A 22,591-nucleotide genomic window follows, 5' to 3' on the forward strand; every position below is an offset into this window, starting at 1 on the left:
ACCCTTATGATTCCCAAAGAATAACTTCCCCCCTGCCACCCCATAAAATTCCTAAATAATGACCAGTTTTCCAATAAATTTGAATCTTGGAACATGCAGCTTCACTACATGTGCTACACTTGTGTGACTTTGGGCAAGTCCTAACCTCTCTGGGCTTCAATTTTCTCAAAGTAAAAAATATAAGAATAATAACAAATTAAAAATAAATAAAATAAATAAAAACTAAAAAAGGGTTGGACTGGATTGCTCCCTAAAGTTCCTTCCTATTTTAAAATCTAAGGTGCAATGATTTCCCTTCCAGTTGTAAATCCTATGAATTAATTTACCCTCAGGTCGGGCGTGGGCAGTAAAGAGACACTTAAAGTCCCTACGTTGGTAAAACGTGGCCCAAATTCCAGAGAAATTCCATTTATCAACATCCCGCCTCCGTAGCACCAGGCCGAGCGGGACTTGCCGCCGGGTACACTGGGAGTTGTAGTCTCCTCGGGGGCTCATGGAGCGAAGCCTCTGAGGCTCTGACTCATCGGCACCCAATCCTGGGAGAGCGAGCTCACTCTCTGAGCCCTGATTGGGCGATCGGCCCCGGAGCCCCTCCTCGAGACATACTAAAGTGGCCCTCAGGGCTGCGGGTGAAGTTAGCATTAGGCGGTGGCGGCGGCTAGGAGCTCCTTCTCTTGCCATCTCCTCTTCTCCGCCCAGGCCCCACGGGAGTCTCGCTCATTGCCATGGCCGAGTCTACGCAGGCATTCGAGGGCCTTACCGAAGAGGCCACCCTGAGTTTCTGCTCGGACCCAGACCCCAGCACCAAGGTGGGTGGATGAGTAGGGACGCTTCGGGCCCACCGCCGCCTTTTTTCTCCCCACCGCCGCCTTTCTTCTCCCCTAGCCTTGGCCTGGGGATGGGGTCCGAGCGCCGGAGGTGTCTCAGGAGCAGGCCCGACTGGGGACTCCCTTGCTGTCCATTTCCCCAGGAGTTTAATAAAGAGTGTCTCTGTTCCCCCATTTATTATCATTGTCCTTTATACCAATATCGCGATGGTTTGGGGCTGCAGTGAACTTAAGGGCTGCTGGTCCTTTATTATTATTGTGATTATTATTATTATTATATTTTTTTCTCCAGGGGTCGTAAGGCTCTACTGCCCTTTTCTGGGAGGCAGTTGGTAGAAAGAGCACTAGGACATGAGTTCAAATCGTGCGTCTGATACTTCCTATCTGTGTGACCAGTGGCAAGTCACTGGGCCTCCCTGGGCTTCACTTTCCTTGTTGATAAAGTGGGGGAAAGGGTTGGAATTATGTAATTCTAGAACTTGCGGTTCTTTTCATCTCTACATTTGTGAATTGAAAGTTCCCTGTTACGCACTGTGGCTATTTCTAAATCCCAACAGGTGGGGTTCAAAGTCCCTTGGGTGTCTCATCTCCAATAACTCGGTTACCTCTAACCCCTCCATGCTACTTTTCAGTCCCCTGTGGTTAACTTTTCCTACTCTTTACTTGGTTTATTACAGCAGTTTTAAGTTCATTCTATCTTTCTTAATACCCGTCTCTTACCTTAACATATAAACACTTTCAGACTTTTGAGAGCCTTTAGTTAACTGAAGTTAGGTAACTTGCCCTTCTAGCTTAAAAAAAAAAATTCGAAAAGATTTCCAGGTCTCCACCTCACCACCTGGTACTGCAGGATATTCTGGATTTGTGTTAAGTAACTGCAGTATGTAAGCAGCTTCCCAGGCTGCAAGCACAAAGGAAAGCCTAAATTCAAAGGGAGTTTAGCCTAAGGCACTATTAAATGATTGCTGTAGTTAATCATTTAGCCGTCCTGCCCTGTCAGTGTTCAGAGTTCTCTGTGGACCGTCCTCTAGAATTGGCAGGCATTTTAAGGGTTCTTTGACAGAGGTAATTTAAATTGGGTTATGTGGAGACTACTAGAGTTACAGTTGACTTCAGGATGAAGTGCTAGACTGTTGTTGACATTATGCATCACTTCCTTATATCTCCAGCTCACTGATACACCCCTGATTAATGTTAAGAAAGAATACCTTTATTTATCAGGAACCCTCATGATTGCCATGTTATCTAGCATTGTTGAATGAGAGCCCATAAGTGTTTAGTAGAAAGAATACTGAACTTAGTATCGGTGGCCTTTGGTTCAAGTCTTGGTTCTGCCGTTTTGAATAAATGGATGAATGAAAAAAAGCATTTTTTTAAAGGGCTTATAAGGTGCAAAGCATTGTACTGAGTGCTGGGGATGCAAATAGAAAATTAAGACAGTCCCTGCTTTCCAGGAGCCCCTGTCTCTCCCTCAGAGTGCCTGGCTTCTGTGGCTAGACTGGCTTGCCTGCCCTGTGGGTGGCAATATGTGGGGCTGGCTGGCCCCTTCTGCACAGGTGTTGGCATCCCTGGATGATGGCAGCTGGGATGGGGGGGTCCTGTCACTTCCAGTGTTCTTGTGCTGATCTACCTGGTGGTGACAGCTGTCAGTAGTTTTGCTAGCGGTGGGGAGGATGGTGATCCCCTTCTCCACACTTGGACTATTAATTTTATTGTCCCTCATTTTTCACTGTGTCCACTTCACTTTTATACATGACTTGTGTTTGTTGTCTTTAACACAACATGGTCATCATTAATGAGATGGTATAGATCTCATATGGCCTTGATAAAACTTTTTTTTTCTTTTTTTTTGGTCTAGACTGGTGATTTTATCTATATAGGGAAGATCCAGATAAGACTCTCCCTCTGCCCCTGCAGATCAAGAATTGTTCTGTAGTTTCCAGTATTTGAGAGTTAACTGAGGATCCTTAAGAAATTAAGTGATTTGTCCAGAATCACACAATCAATATAATTCTGAGGCTAGACTTGAACCCAGGTCTTCCTGACTCAGGGATTAGCTCCATCCACTGTGCTATGTTGCCTCATGATTCCAGATTACTTTTCTTAAAAAAAAAACATACCTATTCTTAATTTCTACAGAATAGATGAACCAGTGTTCATGAAAACTCTGTGAAAATGTTGTGTGTGAGTTGTATGTATTGTCATTCACATTCTACTGACAAGAAAACTGTGGGCCTGGGAGGATAAGTGACTTACCCATTATTATGCAGCTTGTAAATGAGAGGGGATTCAAACTTAGGCTCCCTTTCTCTGAGTCCAAATACCATAAGTATAAGTTTCCAGGTCATAGAGATTTTTCTGGCACTCTGTGGAAAAATCTTCCCTTCCCCAAAAATATGTAAATTTGAGAGGATACTTTTCTGAATGGAGCAAGAGTAATAATTATGTAATTTGGTTTTCTGGTACACCCTAAGAAGATATGAAGGCTAGAGAATATGAATTTCTGTATCATTGATGAATCTGGAGATTAAGAGGAGGATTTAAAAAAAAAAACGAGAGATTTTAGTGGGGAAAGGAGAGGGTCATGTTCAGAAAGCATGAGAAACTGGAGATAACAATTTCAGCATAATTTGATATAGGTTGATGGAGTTGTCAGAAACGTTCATTATACTCAGTTTGATAAGGTAGAGAAGTCTGTAATATGTTTTACAAAGATTTCCATCAAAAGTGGTTAAAATAAAAGAACTTCAGTTCCTAAAGGGATAAGCTTCAGTTATCTGAAAAAATCCCTGGACAGCAATCCATTATGTGAGAAATTCAATTTCCAGGGAAATTATCCATTTCCATAAAGTCATATGGTTATACAACTTAAGGAGTTGAGATGAGAATGAGACTCATAAGTCTGTTAACTAGTCCAGTGTTCCACAATTTCTTAGCCTATGAGATACCTGTGGATTTATCAGAACAGACCCATCCCCAGTGCAGGCCTTATTCTAGTCATCTACCTAGCCATACCTCTCAGCCCCCTTCCCATTATAGACACTATGAATATAAAATTGTACTTCCTTTATTTAGCATCATTAGAGGTGCCAAGAAAAGGTAGAAAAGACCCTTTTCCCTTTCCATTCAAGACTCAGTTTTCCATGTTCTTCCTATTGTCTCTGTTCTTTGTAACCTTTTGATTAACTCATTTCTAACACCTGTTCCAAACTATAGTCTTAGAAGTTCATTAGATTATATTGACTAAGCAGCATAAGCACTATGTTATTTATTTTTTTGCTTGCAAATATTTTTATTTAAATGCAGTTGCAGTATAAGCACTATGTTATTTATTTCTTTGCTTGCAAATATTTTTATTTAAATGCAATTTTTGAGGATGGTGGTTTTTAGATCTTATTGAAGGCAGCAACATCCATGGAGTACACATAGTCTTCAAAGGCAGTTAGTTATCTGTTCCTCTGGCATATCTGTCCCAACTTTATCATCTTCAACTACACACTGTATCTGAAGCTTCTTGATGCTGTATCCCACTGGAACTAATTTAGAAGATCCCCAGACCAAGCCCTCTGCCTGAATGCTTCTGACACATTCCTCCAGTTTTGCCATGTCTGTCTCATCATCCCAAGGTTTTACATGCAGTAAGGTGGAAGATATAGCAACAATTGCAGGGGTTTTTTTGATTTCTTTGATTCATACCGAGCAAGGTGTTCTTCTTTTAGCCTCTTTGCTTCCTCACTTTCCTCCTCCTCAGACCCGAAGAGATCAATGTTAGCACCATCTTTGCTATCTGTAGCTCCACCATTTCCTGTGGTATCTTCTACATCATCAGGCCCATACTTGCCCAGAGCCTTCTTTATTCCTGGCAAGCTTGCCTTCTGCTTCTCATAGGACTGAATGTGGTTATACCAACAGAGAGCATGGTACAAGTTGTCAGGTGATGGGCCTAAGACTGCTTCAGATACTGCAAGGTCTGCCTGGGATGGCACATACCCCTCGATGTAGCTACAGGATTCCATGTTGAGGTGCTGCAGGCCCTCGTCTGTCTTGAGATCTCCAAAGCCCACGGTGGTGGTGGGAGGGACCAGGAAGAGGAACTGAGTGCAGGGCAGGAGAGGAGTGCTAACACCTGCTAAGATGCTGGCCACCAACTGAAAAAAGGGCCGCCATGTTATTTTTTAAAAGTACTATCAGAATAGTGGAGTGTTCTACAAGTACATGTCACCATTGTGTACTATCTAGATTATTTTTGTTGTTGTTGGTAGTTTTTTGGTTTGTTTTTTTTTAACTAAACCTGTGATTTTATCAGTATATGGAGCTCCTAGTGGGGGAACTCTCTACACCATTGAATAGCTAAAGTTTCCTAGGACACTTATTAAGTTAAGTGACTTGCTCAGGATCACACGTCCAATGTGACAGAGGCCAGAATTGAACTCAGTCCTTCTTGACTCTGAGGCCAACACTCTGTCTATCCTATGCCGTGCTGTTATCTATGTAATAGTTTAAAATATTTTATCATTATTATTTTCTCTTAGGATTTCCTGTTGCAACAAACAATGTTAAGAATAAAAGATCCAAAAAAGTCACTGGATTTCTACACGAGGGTTCTTGGAATGACGTGAGTAAAATATGTGCTACATATATGAAAAAATATGAAAATATATAAATGTATTTTCAAAAATCTAGTAGAAATCTACTCTAGGATTTAATGGCTTAGAGTTCAAAGGTAGACTTTGAATGGCAAATGTTCCTTTCCCCTTTATCACACCTAGAAGGTGAGAATATGAACACAAGTTTCTCTGACTTCTTTTCTTTCCACTTTGCACCCAGCAGAATTGAAAAAGAAGTAATTAATTTATTTAAACCCTACTGTTTTCATAACAGAGCCACTTCTAGCTGCTAGTCCCTTATGATTTTTATTTTTCTCTTAACTCCTATGGTTATACTTCAGAGTTTCTTTGCAGTTGTGGTCTTTTCATCAGGAATGCTTGGAAATCCTCTGTTTCATTAAAGTTGGTCAGTAAACATTTGTTAAGTGTCTACTATGTGCCAGACAGGAATACAAAGGGAAGGCAAAAGAGAGTCCCTACTCTAAGAGCTGTCAGTCTAATGGGGGAGATGACATGCAAACCACTGTGTACAAACAAATCATATATAAGACAAATAGAAAATAATCAAGAGAAGTAAGGTACTAAAATTAAGAGGCATTAGGAAAAGTTAGGTAGGACTTTAGCTGGGACTTAAAGGAAGCAAAGGAAGCCAGGAGGCAGAAATGAGGAGGGAAGGAATTCAATGCAGAAGGACAGCCATCAAAAATGCCTGGAGCTGGGAGAGGGAATACCTTGTTCAAGCAACAGCAAAAGGCTGGTGTTTCTGGATTGAAGAATGTTTATGTAGGGGGCCATGGGGCACAGAGAGTTGGAGATAGATTATAAAAGATTTTGAACAGCAAATAGGATTTCATATTTGACCCTGGAGGTGATAGGGAGCCATTGGAATTTATTGAGTTGGGGGAGGCTGGGCACAACATAATCGTACTTTCACTTTAGGAAAATCACTTTGCCATCAGAATGGAGAGTACCCTGGAGTGGGAAAAAACTTGAGGCCAGCAGACCCACCAGCCGGCTATTGTAATAGTACAGGTATGAAGTGATGAGGGTCTGCTCCAAAGTGGTGGCAGTGTCAGAGGAGAGATGGAAGTATATTTAAGAATTATTAAAAAGGTAAAATCCACAGACCTTGGCAACAGATTGGATGTGGGTGATAGGGTGAGGAGTCAAGTATGAAACCTAGGTTTTGAGCTTGGCAGATTGGAGGTTAGTGGTACTCTCAGTAGTAACAGGGGAGTAATGAGATGAGTGTCCATTTTTCCCCAGTAGGATTACACTCAGTTTTGCTGCGTAAGTTATTTTTGGTTGTAAACCTTTGCCTTCTAGAATATCATATTCTAAGCACTCTGCTCCTTTATAGTGGTGGCTGCTAAATCGTGCATGATTCTGAGTAGTTCCTTGGTATTTGAATTCTTTCTGACTGCTTGCCGCATTTTTTTTTCTTTTATTTGGAAGCTCCTAAATTTGGCAATAGTATTCCCAGGAGTTTTCATTTGGGGATTTCTTTCAGGCGGTGACCAGTGGATTCTTTCGATTTCTACTTTGCCCTGTGGTTCCAAGAAATCTGGGCAGTTTTCTTCTAAGAGTTCTTGAAATAGGATATCTAGACTTTGGGTTTTTGTCTTGGCTTTCAGGAAATAGTGATTTTTAAATTTTTTCTCCTCAGTTTATTTTCCAGGTCAGTTTTTTTTCCTGTGAGATAGCTTAAATTTTCTTCTGTTTTTTTGTTTTGTTGTTGTTGTTGTTGTTGTTGTCTTTTGACTTCATTTTAATATTTTTTGCTCCATGGGGTCATTGGCTTCTATTTAGTCCATTCTAATTTTTAGGCAGTTTGTTGTTTGGGTGAGGTTTTGTACCTCTTATAACAAGCTGTAATTCCCTTTCTAATTCTTTATTCCATAACTCTCGTTTCTTTTCCATTTTTTTCTCTCATGTTCTTATTTCATTTATTTTAAAATTTTAACTTTTTTTTTTTAACTCTTGCTTCCTCTTTTCTAGGAGTTTGAGTCGAATTTATACTCAGGCAGTGTTTTTCTTTGAGACGTTGCTTATAGATGTTTTGGAGGCATTCTTTTCTTCTGGATTTGTGACTTAAGCTTCCCTCTCACCATAATAGCTATTTATTGTGAGGTTTTGTGTTTTGTTTGTTTGCACATTCTTCCAGCCTCCTTCCTGACTTCAGACTTTATTAGGGCCAGGCTCTTTGCACTTCTGGAGGGAAGGTCTGAGCTGGTCCTGTTGCTGCTTTCTTGGGGTGTTGAGTGTTGTATTATTCCAGGATCTCAGGAACAGCTCACACTGGGGACCTGCAGGCTTTCAATGATCAATCACATTTGATTGCTTTCTCCCTGTTCTGAGCCCTGCAAGTTCCTGACTGGCTTTGGGTATGAGTGAAAGGACTGTGGACTCGCCTCATTTGGAGTGCCAGTAGACTGTCACTGGACTCAGCTACTTTTATCCAGCTGGAAAGCTCTCCTGGTACAGAGTAGCCGAATTGTAGGCTTCCCTTTGGTCTGGGATTCCTACTCTAGTTATTCCACTGCAGGCTGCAGACTAGCTGAAGGCTGGAAATTAGACCCTGCTCCACTCCTGGGGTCTGGACCACACAGCTGCTGCTTGCTTCTGTCTCAGTATACCACCCAGTACCAACAACCACCCCTCACCCTGGAATGTCACCCAAGGCACAGGTCTCTCCATGACTTAGAACTGGGAAGTTGTTGACAGCCTTGCCAGTAGACACCTTTCCCTGCACTGTGCACAAGTGTAAGCTCCTTTGAGCTGGACCTATGTTCTTCTTTTGTCCTAATACATAGCCTCTCCTTGCACTGGAATGCTCTACACAGTGTCCAGACCAAATCCTGTGTCCAAACCTCTCTGTCTGACTCCTGGGTCACACTCAACATTTTGCTTAGATTTTCTAATCAGAATTTGGTCTAGACCAGTTTGAAGGGGTTCTTTGGAAAGGTTGAGGGAGATCACTGTACTTCTTGCTACTCCACCATCTTGGCTCCACACTTCTATCTACTTTTTAAAAAGTGTGTTAAGGGGCAGAGCCAAGATAGTGGAGGAAGGTTCTCGCTAGTTTCCGTCAGAAACAACATTAAATCAAGCTTCTAAATGGATTCAGGAGCAACAGAACCCACAAAAAGATGGAGTGAAACAATTTTCCGGCTTAGGATAACTTAGAAGGACTTCAGGAAAGCTTTGTGTCACTTGGGTAAAAGCAGAGCACAGCACAGCCAGCGTCCAGGCCAGCCAGTGGGAGGCTCTTAGCCACAGTACAGATCAGTAACCGAGGCCCCTTAATCCTGGCCCAGCAGGCCAGCCGTGAGGACTCTAGCGCCAACACGGAAAGTGAATTGCAGTCCCTGGAACCCTGGCACAAGAGATGTGACTAGACCAGGCCACCCCAGTGCAGTGGGTAAGCCACAAGCATCTGAGGCCTGGCATGGAAAGCCAGTGATCAACTCCCTGGGCCCCAGCATAAGAAGCTTGGGACAGTGCCCCTGTGCCCAGGAGCAGAGTTTAACTTTAAAAGTCATGAAATAAGCTAAAAAATGTGTAAGAAACAGAAAAGAGTCTTGACCATAGAAACCTGCTATAGCAGTAGGAAGATTAAAACACAAACTCAGAAGAGGACAACACTGTCAAAATGCCTAGACATGAAGCCTCAAAGGGGAAAGCCCAAAAAATCTTCTTGGAAGAGCTCAAAAAAGATTTTAAAAATCAAGTAATAGAGGTAGAAAAAAAATTGAGAAAAGAAATGAAAGTTATGCAGGAGAATTATGAAAAAGTTAACAGCTTAGAAAAGGAAGCACAAAAATTGACTAGGGAAAACAACTCCTTTAAAAAATAAAATTGGCCAAATTGGAAGGGGAAAATCCTCTGAAGAAAACAATTCCTTTAAAAGTAGAATTGACCAAATGGAAAAGGAGGCACAAAAGCTAACTGAAGAAAATAATTCCTTAAAAATTAGAATTGGGCAAGTGGAAGCTAATGACTTGATGAGACATTAAGAATCAGTCAAAATCAAAAGAATGAAAAAAATAGATGAAAATGTAAAATACTTCATTAGAAAAACAACTGACCTGGGAAATAAATCCATGAGAGATAAATTAAGAATTATTGGTCTACCTGAAAGTCATGATAAAAAAAAAAAGAGCCTGGACAGCATCTTTCAAGAAATTATCAAGGAAAACTGCCCTGAGAACCAGAAGATAAAATAGCCATTGAAAGAATCTACCAATCACCTCCTGAAAGAGATCCCAAAATGAAAACTCCAAAGAATATTGTAGCCAAATTCCAGAATTATCAGGTCATGATAATACTGCAGGCAGCCAGAAAGAAACAATTCAAATATCAAGGAGCCGCAGTCAGGATTACATAGGACTTAGCTTCTACATTAAAGGATCAGAGGGTTTGAAATATGATATTCTGGAAGGCAAAGAAGCTTGGATTACAACCAAGGATCAACTACCCAGCAAAATTGAGCATAATCTTTCAGGGCAAAAGATAGACATTCAATGAAATAGAGGACTTTCAAACTTTCCTGATGAAAAGACCAGAGCTGAACAGAAAATTTGATCTTCAAATATAAGATTTGAAAAGTATAAAAAGGTAAACAGGAAAGAAAAGAACATGTTATTCAATAAGATTAAACTGTTTACATTCCTACAATGGGAAGATAATACTCATAGGTCTGAGGACTGTACTTCTAATAAGGCAGTTAGAAGGAATATACATAGACAGAGGGTATGGGGATAAAATGACTTTGATGTGATGATATAAAAAAAATTAAGGGGTGGGAAAAAAAAGGATTGTACTGAGAGAAGAGGAAAGGGAGAGGCAGAATAGGGTAAATTATATCACATGTAGAGGCACAAAAGACCTATTACAGTACAATGAAAGAAGAGAGGGGTGAGCATTATTTGAACCTTACTCATCAGATTTGGCTTAAAGAAGGAATAACATATACACTCAGTTGGATATAGAAATTTATCTTACTCTGTGAGGAAGTAGGAAGGGAAAGAAAGGGGTGGGGTTGATAGAAGGGAGGACAGATTGAAGGAGGTAGTGGTCAGAAGTAAAATACTGGTAAGGAGGGACAGAGTGAAAGGAGAGAAAATGGGGGGGGAATAATACACAGTTAGTAATCATAACTGTGAATATGAATGGGATGAACTCTCCCATAAAACAGAAGCAGGTAGAGTAGATTAAAAGCCAGAATTCTACAATATGTTGTTTACAAGAAACACATTTGAAGCAGAGAGATACACAGAGTAAAGGTAAAAGGATGGAGAAGAATATATTATGCTTCAGCTAAAGTAAAAAAAGCAGGGATAGCAATCCTGATCTCAGATAAAGCAAAAGCAAAAATAGATCTACTTAAAAGAGATAAGGAAAGAAACTACATCTTGGTAAAAGGTACCATAGTTGGCAAAGAATTGGAAATTGAGAGGATACCCATCAATTAGGGAGTGACTGAACAAGTTGTGATATATGAATGTAATGGAATACTATTGTGCTATAAGAAATGATGAACAGGGGGCAGCTAGGTGGCACAGTGGATAGAGCACTGGCCCTGAAGTCAGGAGGACCTGAGTTCAAATCTGGCCTCAGACCAAACACTTGACACTTACTAGCTATATGATCCTGGGCAAGTCACTTAACCCCAATTGCCTTAAAGAAAAAAAAAAAAGAAACAATGAACAGGCTGACTTCAGAAAAACCTGGAAAGACTTGTATGGTCTGATGCTGCGTGAAGTGAGCAGAACCAGGAGAACATTGTACACAGTAACAGTCACATTGTGCGACAACTGGTATTAATAGACTTAGCCCTTCTCAGCAATACAAGGATCTAAGACATCTCCAAAGGCCTCATGATGGAAAATGCTATCCACATACGAAGAAAGAACTATGGAGTTTGAATGCAGATTGAAGCATACTCTTTGCTATTCTTTTTTTCTTCTGTTGTGTTTTGTTTCCTCTTTCTGGTGGTTCCTCCTATTGATTCTAATTCTTACTTATAACATCACTAATGTGAAAATATGTTTAATAGGAATGTATACATATAGCCATTATCAGATTGCGTGCTGTCATGGGGAGGGAAGGGGAGAAAAAATTTAAGACTCAAAAGCTTATGGAAGCGGTGGTTGTAATTCAAAATAAATTAATTAATTTAAAAAAATAAAAGGTACCATAGTCAATGAAGTAATATCAATACTAAACATATATGTACCAAGTGGTATAGCATCCAGAGTCTTAGAGGAGAAGTTAAGTGAGTTATAAGAAGAAATAGATGGCAAAACTATACTAGTAGAGGACCTCAACTTCTGCCTCCCAGAACCACATAAATCTAACCACAAAATAAACAAGAAGTTAAGGAAGTGAAAAGTGAGATATGGTAGACCTCTGGAGAAAATTGAATGGGGGTAGAAAGAAATATATCTTTTTTCTCATGGTACATGGCACCTACACAAAAACTTACCATGTATTAGGGCATAAAAATCTCACAAGCAAATGCAGAAAGGCAGAAATATTAAGTGCATCCTTTTAGATCATGATGCAATAAAAATTACATGGAAAGATATATTATTTAGTTTCCAATTAGTTTTTTAGTCTAATCCTAAAGAATGAGTGGGTCAAACAACAAATTTTAGAAACAATCATTAATTTCATCCAAGAGAACAACAATAATACCAACACACCAAAACCTATGGGATGCAGCAGTTCTTAGGGGAATTTTTATATCTCTAAATGCTTATATGAATAAAATAGAGAAAGAGGAGATCAGTGAATTGGGCATGCAACTAAAAAAGCTAGAAAAAGAACAAATTTTAAATCCCTAGTTAAATGCCAAATTAGAAATTCTGAAAATCAAAGGAGAGATTAATAAAATTCAAAGTAAGAAAACCACTGAACTAATAAATAAAACTAAAAGCTGGTTTAATGAGGGAAAAAATAGATAAAACCTTTGGTTAATTTGATTAGAAAAAAGAAAGAAAACCAAATTACTGATATCAAAAATGAAGAGTAAATTTGCCACCAATGAAAGGGAAATTAAATGATTAGGAACTAGTTTGCCCAACTGTATGCCAATAAATCTGACAATCTAAGTGAAATGGATGAATATTTATAAAAATGTAAATTATCTAGATTAACAGAAGAGGAAATAAAATGGTTAACCCCATTTTAGAAAGAGGAGTTGAACAAGCTATCAATGAACTCCCTAAGCAAATTTACAAGTGAATTCTACCAAACCTTTAAAGAAACAATTAATTCCAATACTATATAAACTATTTGGGAAAATAGGCAAAGAAGGAGTCCTACCAAATTCCTTTTATAACCACAAATAATCGTGCTGATACTTAAAACTAGGAAGAGCCAAAACAGAGAAAGAAAATTATAGAAAAATGCAAATTAATTACAACTCTGAGGTACCACCTCATACCCATCAGATTGGCTAATATTATAGAAAAGGAAAATGATAAATGTTGGAGAATATGTGGAAAAATTGGAACACTAATGCATTGTTGGTGGAGTTGTAAACTGATCCAGCCATTCTGGAGAGCAGTTTGAAACTATGCCCAAAGGGCAACCAAACTGTGCATACCCTTTGACCCAGCAATATCACTACTATGTTTGTATCCCAAAGAGATCTTTAAAAAGGGAAAAGGCCCCACATGTACAAAAATATTTACAGCAGCTCTTTTTGTGGTGGCAAAGAATTAGAAATTGAGGTAATGCCCATCGATTGGGGAATGGCTGAACAAGTTGTGGTGTATGAATGTAATGGAGTACTATTGTTCTATAAGAAATAATGAACAGGTGGATTTCAGAAAAACCTGGAAACACTTACATGAACTGATGCTGACTGAGTGAAGTGAGCAGAACTCTCTCTAGTGGTTTTTCCCTTTGTTCTGACTCTTTTACAACATGACTGATATGGAAATATGTTTAACATGATTATACATCTATAACCTATATCAGATTGCTTGCTATCTTAGGGAGGGAGAAAAATTTGGAGCTCAAAATCTTACAAAGATGAATGTTGAAAACTATGTTTATGTGTAATTGGAAAAAAATAAAATACCATTAAGTTTTTTTTAAAGTGTGTTGAGTATGTTTGTAAAGATATTACTTGTGTTCTTGAGACATTTAGCAGTGTATTTTCATGATATTTTATTGGTAATATATTGCTAGGTGGACTCAAGCAAACCTAGTATTTGGGAGAAATTTACATAAGCTTTTCAGTGAGAAAAAAATACACTTTTTATATTAGAAAATTTATAGAAATAAATGAGCTAGAATGGTTATGTAGTTTTGTCTCCTAGTGTTTTGCTATAATTTCAACCAATTTCCTCTTTTTAAATTTTGCTTGGAGATGGAGAACAATTAGGTACCATTGTTTGGCACCTTGTTCAAGCCCCCTAACCTCTCACCTGGACTGCTACAATAAATAGCCTTCTGAATGATTTCCTGATACTCCCCAATCCATCTTCTGTACAGCTGCTAAATTAATATTCCTGAAGCTTAGATCTAACCATGTCACTTCACTGCTCAAGAACCATTCCAGCTACTTGTAGGATAAAATACAGACTCGTCTGTTTGACTCCCCAAAGTCCCAATGCAGCCTCATTTTTCCAGACTGTTTTCATTTAATTCTCACACATTCTACTTTCCAGACAAACTGTCCAGCTTGGTCTTCCTGATACATATCATTCTCTTTCCCTCCTTTGGATCCTTACACCATGCCTGGAATGCCTTTCTTCCCCACCTCTGCCTAGCTCCCCACAAGTCTCAGTTCCGATGACATCTCCACAAGAGGCCTTTCATGTTAGCACTCCCCTCTCCTCCAGTTACTTTGTATTTATTTGGCATATGTTTTATATTCAATTCTCTGTGTGTAAATGCTTTTTTCTCCCTGAGCAATTTATATTGTATGAATATAATGGAGTATTAGTGTGCCTAAGAAATAAAAGAGATAGCTTCAGAAAAACGTAGGAAGACTTGTATGAACTCATAATAAGTAAAGTGAGCAAAACCAGGGGAACAATTTATTCAATAACAACAACATTATAAAAACAAACGAACATTGAAAGATATTAGACCTCTAATCAGTGTAGTGCTTGCAAAGGTCTAATGATAAAGCATGCCTCCTATATCCTATCAAATGGGAAGCTGTAAGGTAAAGAATGAGACAGACATTTTCAGATGCAGCCAGTGTGGGAATTTGTTTTTTCTTTAATGTCCATGTTTATTACAAAGGATTTCTTCTTTTTTTCCAGTGTGCAGGATAGGAGGGAGAGGGGTTATACTCTCCTCCTTCCCCAAAAAGGAAAGAAACAAAATAGGGTCACTGAAGTATTTTTAATGCACAGATGAGAACAAAAGGGAGACCAGAAGCAAACACAGATAAACAAGATGACTTTGAAAGCTGGATATTTTATTTATTTTGTACTTGAAAGTGAAAATAAGTTGTGTGTAGCAGAAATCTGCAGTTCTGTGGACAGTCTTTTTCAGTTCTGCTTTGTACATAGAAATGTTCATTTAATTGCTATTTTTCTAAGTCAGAATAAAAAAAAATTAAGGGAAAGCCTACATTGACTTCAGGGATTTTGTCTTGGGAAAAATTTGACCTCATAGCTATTAACCCATTAGATTCCATTGTTTAAATTAGAAGAGTGTGAGTGTGTGTGTATCTGAATCACAGTGTATACCTCTCTTTCAAGAGAGGAAGTTACATTGATAAACAAATTTATTTAGCATTTTCAAGTCAAGAAATGTATTTATTAAGGAGAGATTCAGTTAACAAAAGAATTAGATCTTAATTTCTGGCAAGTTTTATTTTTGTAACTTCCCCTCTTAAAGAATTGCTAATCCTAAAATAGCAAGGGATGAAATACCTGGATTTTAACTTTTCCTAAGGTGAAAAAACTGACCGTTTCCTGTGCCTCTCTTCTCTCTCCAAATTTCTGTTTGCATACCCTAGAACAGGTATTCTTATTATGTCTGTATGTACATGCAAGTGTGTGATCGTATTAATGAACTGTGTCTCAGAAAATAATTTGTCAAACTTCAGGGACCCTGGACATAGGGTGCAAATATATCATTCCTGTTAGCTAAGTGAGTACACATTGGGAACTCTTTATAAGGTTTATTGATATTTCCTATTTCATTATAAAGAAACAGCAGATACTTTAGAACCAATTTGGTCAAGGAGGAATTATATGAATAGCAAAATCCTTAGATGAAGACCCCAACTGTGAACATTCCTAAAAAAAACTATTAATCCTCGTAAAAAGAAGTTAGTGGTTTTTTTGTTTTTTAAGAATTAGAATAATTGCATAATAATGATTCCTTAGTACTTTAATTATGTTTAGATTTGTTCTTTGAAATGTATTTAGTTTACATTCCTTTGGGGGACTTTAAAAATGCTTTTGCTGATGACCTTATCATATGTATATCAACTGGACTTTATGATAGTTTCACAAATGAACCATTCAGACTATCTTGCTTTGTTGTTTTGCTTTTTTTTTTGAAGATTTAATCTAATTGTCTTCCTTCTGTCCCCCCTCTAATTTCAGACTACTCCAAAAGTATGATTTTCCCACCATGAAATTTTCACTCTACTTCTTGGCTTTTGAGGACAAAAATGATATCCCAAAAGATAAAAGTGAAAGAACAGCTTGGACATTTTCCAGGAAAGGTACACTTGAGTTAACACAGTGAGTATGAGTTTTTAGGTCTTATTACAGGAAGTTGTCTTATACTGTTCTTCTTTACTAGGATCCTCTTCATAATATCATGAGGCAAAGTAAAGCCATCCACATGGGCATCTGACAGCGAAGAGCTAATAATTTTCTTTATTTGCTCAACACTGATGTTATCCTTCCAGAAGCAGAGGAATCTAAAAGGGGGAGGTTCAATTCTTTATCTCACTCTTACAAACGGGGAGGAACTGGTTGTTGGGGTTTAGAGGAATGGGAACCTTGCAGAAAAGTGACCCACTCCCAGAGTTTGTGTGGTAGAGGTGAAGAAGAAAGCCCAGCATGCTGTGACAGGCATCCTTGATTTTGAGAGAGCAGAAAAGGGGCACGTGTGGTCCTATGGACTAGAAGTCACTTCAGGAAGGATGAGAACATCTCAAGAGCAAAATCCTGAAGACACAAAGAGACAATTTCAGTTGGGATGGGGAAACAAAATTGAGGGGGTCTGAAGAAACTAGCATGGATACAAAGAGTTAGATCTTTAAGAGAAGGGAATGCATTTTAGGAGGAAAGCAGTAGCTCTAGGACCAAAGGACCTGGGTTTTAATCCTGATTCTGAGGCTTGCTTCTTCAAGACCTTGGGTAAATACTCCCTGGGACTTGGTTTCCTCACCTGTAAAATAAGGAGGAGGGGGCAGGGTTTGAACAGATGGTCTTCAAGAGCCCTTCCAACTCTAAATTTATGATGCTATATATACAGAGGATGGAAACATGGACAGATTAACAGAGGATCACTGCAAAAGGACTCAATATATAAATAGTATCATGAGGGACAAAAATCAGAATCAGCTAAAGCTGCTGAGAAAAAGCAAAGGACATTGAGGGAATGAGGATTAAAGGAGGGAGAAAGCTGCGGTGTGAGTGGAGGGCAAGGCAATAGCCAATAACAGAAGGAAGGTAGACCCGCTCAGATCTGATTTTGTTTGTCTGTTCTCTGCTGAGGAGAGCAAGCTTTGTGCTAAAAAGACCAGACTGAGAAAGGCTAGTAGGGAATGCATACTCAAGATGAATAAGGAGAGAGTAATTACTGAAAGCTTTAAACTGTGCTTGATGAATCCAAGTCTCCTGACCTAGATGAACTAAGTTCCAGGCTCAGACAGTTCTGGTGCAATGGGATGGGACAATGAGCCACTGTTGGAGAGACATGAGAAATTGTGAAGAGCAGTAGGGCCGTAGAGTCCTGGGAAGGGGGCAAATGTCTCACTCTCAAAAAAAAAAAAAAAGAGTGGGCAAGGGACAGGGAGCTTGGCTTTGATACCTGGCCAAATTCTATAATATATTATTAAAGAAGTAAGTGAATATCTCTAAAAGGAAGCAGTGATCACAGAAAGCAAGCTTGGCTCTGTGAAGAACCTTGCTTAAGCAGAATCCTGCCATGACTAAATCCCCTAGAGTAGGGGTCCCCAAACTTCATGCCCAAGCAGTAAAATAATTTTTGAGTGCACACCCACACCCAATATGTGAGTATTTATGAATTCTAGCATGTACCATTACACTAATTATTATATATGCTATAAGACAATATAAATTTTAAAAGGATGAAATAGTATTTGATCCTAAAGTCAGTAGGGAGACATTGGAGTTTATTGGGAGTGATACAGCTGGCCTACATTTTAGGAAAATCACTTTGGCACCTTGTAGAAAATGAATTAGAGAAAGGAGAGACTGAGGCAGGAAGATCAGCATGTGGTGTCCAGTATATTCTGGACCAGTATATTGCATTAAGTCTAGGAAAGAGGTGAGGAGTGATGGGAATAAAGAGAAGTATACAGATGTAAGAGATGTTGTGGAGGGAGAGATGAAAAGATTCAGCATCTATTTGGATGCCTAGCACAAGGAAAGACTTATGTGAACCAATGGAAAGTGAAGTGAATAAGCAGAACGAGGTAAAATTATGCATGGAGTCACAACAGTGTGAATAAAAGAATAAAGCAAAACCAACATTGTGCATAATGACAGTGACCTAGCTTGGCCCTGGCAAAGAGATGAGAAAAGGCACCTCCCTTCCTTCATTGGCTAGGAATGTTGCATATACTTTCTGATACAGTTGATGTATTATTTGCCTTTGTCGAACTATGTTTTTGTTTTTGTTACAAGGGAGGGATAGCTGGGTAGAGATAGCAGATGTATTTGGAAATAAAATATGATGCAAAAACAGAGTGTATGTACTTTAGATTCTCACTCTCTGTGACCAAAAGCATTCTTCATTTTGGGGTAGCTTAGTAAATGAGGCAATTGCTTGATATTATAGTATTTCAAAAAGCTTTCTTTTAAAAAATTTTCACCCTGAAATATTTTTATTTTACTGCCTTTTGCAGCAACTGGGGCACTGAAAATGATGAGAACCAGGCTTACCATAATGGCAATTCAGACCCTCGGGGATTTGGTATGTTTGCTTGTTCATATGTAATATTTATGTTTATGTGGTTATTTTTTAGTATGACTATGTTTTGGGGTGGTGTCATTCTCTTCAATTTATACAAAACTCATTAGGGTAAGTAGGGCATTGTTAATGCGGTTATTTTGGTTCTCCACATACATTGTAATCTTTAGGAGTTATTAAATGTTATTGCTTCTTCCTATACTTTAGATCTGCTTCACTGTGACAGATGCACTTTGGAATTGTCATCGTATTTTCAGCAGATTTTTAAGAGTTGTAATTACCAATATCGTGTCATACTTATACCGACTGAACACTTCTATCTTGAACTAAATCTTCTCATTAAAATCACAGGATTCAGTTATCCTTCTTAAAGCCAATATAATCTTAAACCTACTAAATAAACCTACTAATTCCTTTTGGTAGTAAACTATATGCATGGATTGAGTAAAAAGAAAATACCACAAAGCAGTCAATCACCAGGCATTTAAGTGCCTGCCATGTACCAGGCCCTGTGTTGGATCAATTCTGGGGATTAATATGATGGAGAGTTTTCCTGTTCTCAGGAAGCTTAAATTGTGACAGAACTTAACATCATGTATACGTACACAACACACACTCACACAGAATAAATCCAAAGTAGTTAATACTTGCTAGCCTTTGCTGGCTTTCTTCAAGTCCAGGTAAAATCTCTCTTTTGATCGAAAGCCTTTTCCAACCCCTCTTAATTCTAATGCCTTCCCTCTTTTACTTATTTCCTGTTTTTCCTATCTATAGCTTATTGTCTCTCCCTTTAGATTGTAAGTTCCTTGAGGGCAGGGGCTGTGTTTCTTCTTTTTGTATTCTCAGCTCTTAGCACAGCTCCTGGCACATAGTAGGCACTCAATAAATATTTATTGAATGACTGAGGATGATTAGAAAAGGCTGTACCTATATGGTGGTACTTGAGCTCCACTTTGAAGGAAAGGAAGGATTCTGTGAGGCAGAGGTGAGGAGGAATGTATTCCAGGCATGGGCATTGGTCAGGGCAAAGATTCAGAAAGAGGAGATAAAGCACTGTTTGTGAGGAACAGAAAAGATCAGTTTGGTGGATTTTACAGCACAGGAAGGGAAGGGCAGTGAGCCTGGAAAGATAGGTTGGGACCAGCTGGCAATAGGCTTTTAAAAGCTCTCTTCTCATGGACCCTGTAACCTACTCAGAGTAATGCATAAGTCAAAATAACTATTATTGTCAGCTGGCTAAATACCATTTGTTCTTTTATGAACCAAGTTGATTCAGTCAGTTTTTGAATGCTTTATGTTTTAAATTATGTACCTCTCTCTAACAGTCTTGAGAGGCAGTGTGGTGATAGTGGGAAGAGCATTGAGTTTGAACTTAGGGAACCTGGGTTCCACTTCTGGCCTTGGCACTTGGGGCAGGTCTCTCCATCTCTGCGATTCTGCTCTTTCTTCTCTAAAATGAAGAGGTTGCCTCTTGATAGAAGATGTAGAATAATGCATATAGTTTTGAAAACAGGTAGTGTGGGAGCTAGTCTTGTTTGATTACGCATCTTTGTTGCAAGGGCTTTGTCTTTTTTTTTTTCTTCAAACAAATGAGAATGGAGGTGGAGGATAGGAATATGTAAGCAAAAAGAAAAGGAAGAAAAGATGGTCATTAAGACATCCTTTTTTTTAATGTAACAAAAAAAGAAAGGCAGAAAAAATCAGATATGTAAAATAGCTTTGAAAGTTACAGGTTGAATTTAGTGTATTATTACATTTTAAAAGAAAAGCAAATTCTACATAATAGAAAACTACCATTTTATAATAAAAGCTAGCATTATAAAGCACTTTAAGATTTGCGAAGCATTTTACATATTTCATCTCATTTTCTCATTACAGCAAGTCTGTGAGGTAGATGCTAGTATTAACCTCATTTTTACAGAGAAGGGAACTGAGGTTTATAGGAGTTAAGAGACTTGCCCAAGGTCATATAGCTAGTAAGTATGTTAAGTTAGGATTTGAATTGAGGTCTTCTTGACCCCAAACCCAACACTATCCACTGCACCACCTTGCTGCCAATTTCAAGTACAATTTTTCTGCCCTTTATGTGAAAATGCCCATTTTATTTGGTGCTTATTAATAATACAGAAATTTTTTAAAAATAAAATGAGGGGGTTGAATTTAAATGACTTTTTAGAACTCTTCCAGCTCTAAATCTATGGATCTACTTTGCTTTATTTTTTTTTTCTGGTCCCACAGGCCACATAGGAATTGCTGTTCCTGATGTACAAGGTGCTTGTAAAAGATTTGAGGAATTAGGAGTAAAATTTGTAAAGAAACCTGATGAAGGTAAGTCTTAGTATCAGTCTTCCTCACTTTCCTTCATTTTAAATAATATTTAAATACCCAAAGTCATCCTGTTTCAGGAGTATCTTTATCTACTGTCCATGTCCAAAGCTTGGTTAATATTTCCATGGCCTTGGAAAGGTATTTACTTTAAAATTTGTATTTTGCTATGATTTTTGTTTTAAATTATTAAATTTAATTTGTTTGCTTAGTACCTCACAGAGAGCACCTTGCATATACAGTTCTGGCTTTATGTAAATTCAGATTACACAAATTCGACTTTATGTAAAGATGTTAACATTACTGTAGAGTACTATTCTCATACTCTCAGCTTGGTACTCCATGGCCTTTCTGTCCCCTACCCCCAAAACTCACAAAAACCTTTAAAAAAAAATTTTTTTAAAACCCTCCAAGTGAAAGCGAAAGACCTGATGTAATGGAGAGACCCCCACAGCCAGCAGAGCAAATTAGGGCTTGTTTTGAGACCTCTGGAGTCAATAGAGACCTTTGCCTGCTTCACTCCACTCCCCTCTTCAGTCTGGGCTGGGGTACAGTGTATCTGTCACCAGTCTTCTCCTATCTGTGTCCCTCGCCAGACCCCCACGTGGCTGACCCCAACCCTAATATGTTCCTCCCCCTGCTCTTGCTTCTCTGTCCCCAGACCCCACATGTCCTTGAACCATGTGGGGCCCCTCCCTTCATGGGTACATGTGTGGCCCTCTTCTTGTCTCCTTTCCCATGTCTGTGGGCAAATTTGCATTTTGTAAAAATTGCTTTACATAGAGGTCTGCAGAGCCTGTCCCCTTACATAAAGCAAGAACTGTCTGTAGTAGCTGCTACGTAATAAATGCTTAAGGATTGAATTGGATTAGAATGGAGTCTTAGTAAACAGAGGTATTCTGTGCTGGTGCAGGTAAAACTGTAAAACATTAACTAGTTAGCTAATGAGTCCCTTTTGCCTTTGAAAGGTCAAAGAGGTCAAATTGGAATGCAAATATATCTAGCATTACTGGACAGCGTAAGATTACAAAGAGTTAATACCTAGTGAGTTTGTGGGGAAAAGTGTAGGTAGCCCTGAACCTTAGCCGCACTTGTGAAGACCGCTGGGCCTAGAACTGAAGAGTTCTTGGTTTTAGTCCCAACTGGAAACCATATATCAGGATGTGACATGACAGAAGGAGTCAGAAAACCTTGGCTTGGATCCCAGCTCTGCTATATGACATCATTGGGACCTGGAGCCACTCTCTTCTCTAGACTTGTTTCCACTGCAAGCAGTATAACAAGGTGAGGGTGGATCTCCAAGATTCTTCTAGCCCGGAATTCTAGGTTTCCATGGCCTTGCTCCTCAGATTCCTCATGCTGCCCCCCCCATCCCATTCAGTACAATGCTCTCTAACTGGTTGATATTTAGAGAATTTAAAATAAAAAAATTTCCAACACTCAGCAGTGTGACTGTAGTGGAAAGAGAGGACCTGTTAATCCACATACCCATGTCACTGAGGTGGTCAGTCATTTCACTTGCCTAGATAAATTTCCTCATCTGTAAAATGAGAAGGTTGGATCTGACATCCTATGAGGTCTCTCCAGCTCTGGACACGTGATCTATGATCAGAGCTGCTGCCATTTCATTAACTGTTTTTCGTAGGGTCATTTTCCAGCTATGTGCTTGAGCTCAGACAT

The 22,591-nt window shown here is 38.9% G+C and overlaps 1 protein-coding gene and 1 pseudogene across 2 annotated transcripts in view; one reads left to right on the forward strand and one right to left on the reverse strand.

Moving 5' to 3' along the window:
- The first annotated feature begins 596 nt into the window (after positions 1–596).
- GLO1 (glyoxalase I) overlaps positions 597–22,591 on the forward strand; it is a 32,617-nt gene continuing 10,622 nt past the window's right edge. The window contains exons 1-5 of one of the 2 annotated variants that reach the window (XM_020999525.2): positions 597–809; positions 5,360–5,442; positions 16,021–16,161; positions 18,522–18,589; positions 20,825–20,914. In XM_020999525.2, the coding sequence (XP_020855184.1) occupies positions 726–809; positions 5,360–5,442; positions 16,021–16,161; positions 18,522–18,589; positions 20,825–20,914 (466 nt within the window). In that variant the 5' untranslated portion in view covers positions 597–725. The remainder of the gene's footprint in view (positions 810–5,359; positions 5,443–16,020; positions 16,162–18,521; positions 18,590–20,824; positions 20,915–22,591) is intronic. The other variant, XM_020999524.2, reaches the window with a different exon arrangement.
- LOC110217318 (elongation factor 1-beta pseudogene) lies at positions 4,172–4,994 on the reverse strand (annotated as a pseudogene).

Source organism: Phascolarctos cinereus, unplaced genomic scaffold (assembly GCF_003287225.1).
Source record: "Phascolarctos cinereus isolate Bilbo 61053 unplaced genomic scaffold, phaCin_HiC Scaffold_5;HRSCAF=322, whole genome shotgun sequence".
Lineage (NCBI taxonomy): Eukaryota > Metazoa > Chordata > Mammalia > Diprotodontia > Phascolarctidae > Phascolarctos > Phascolarctos cinereus.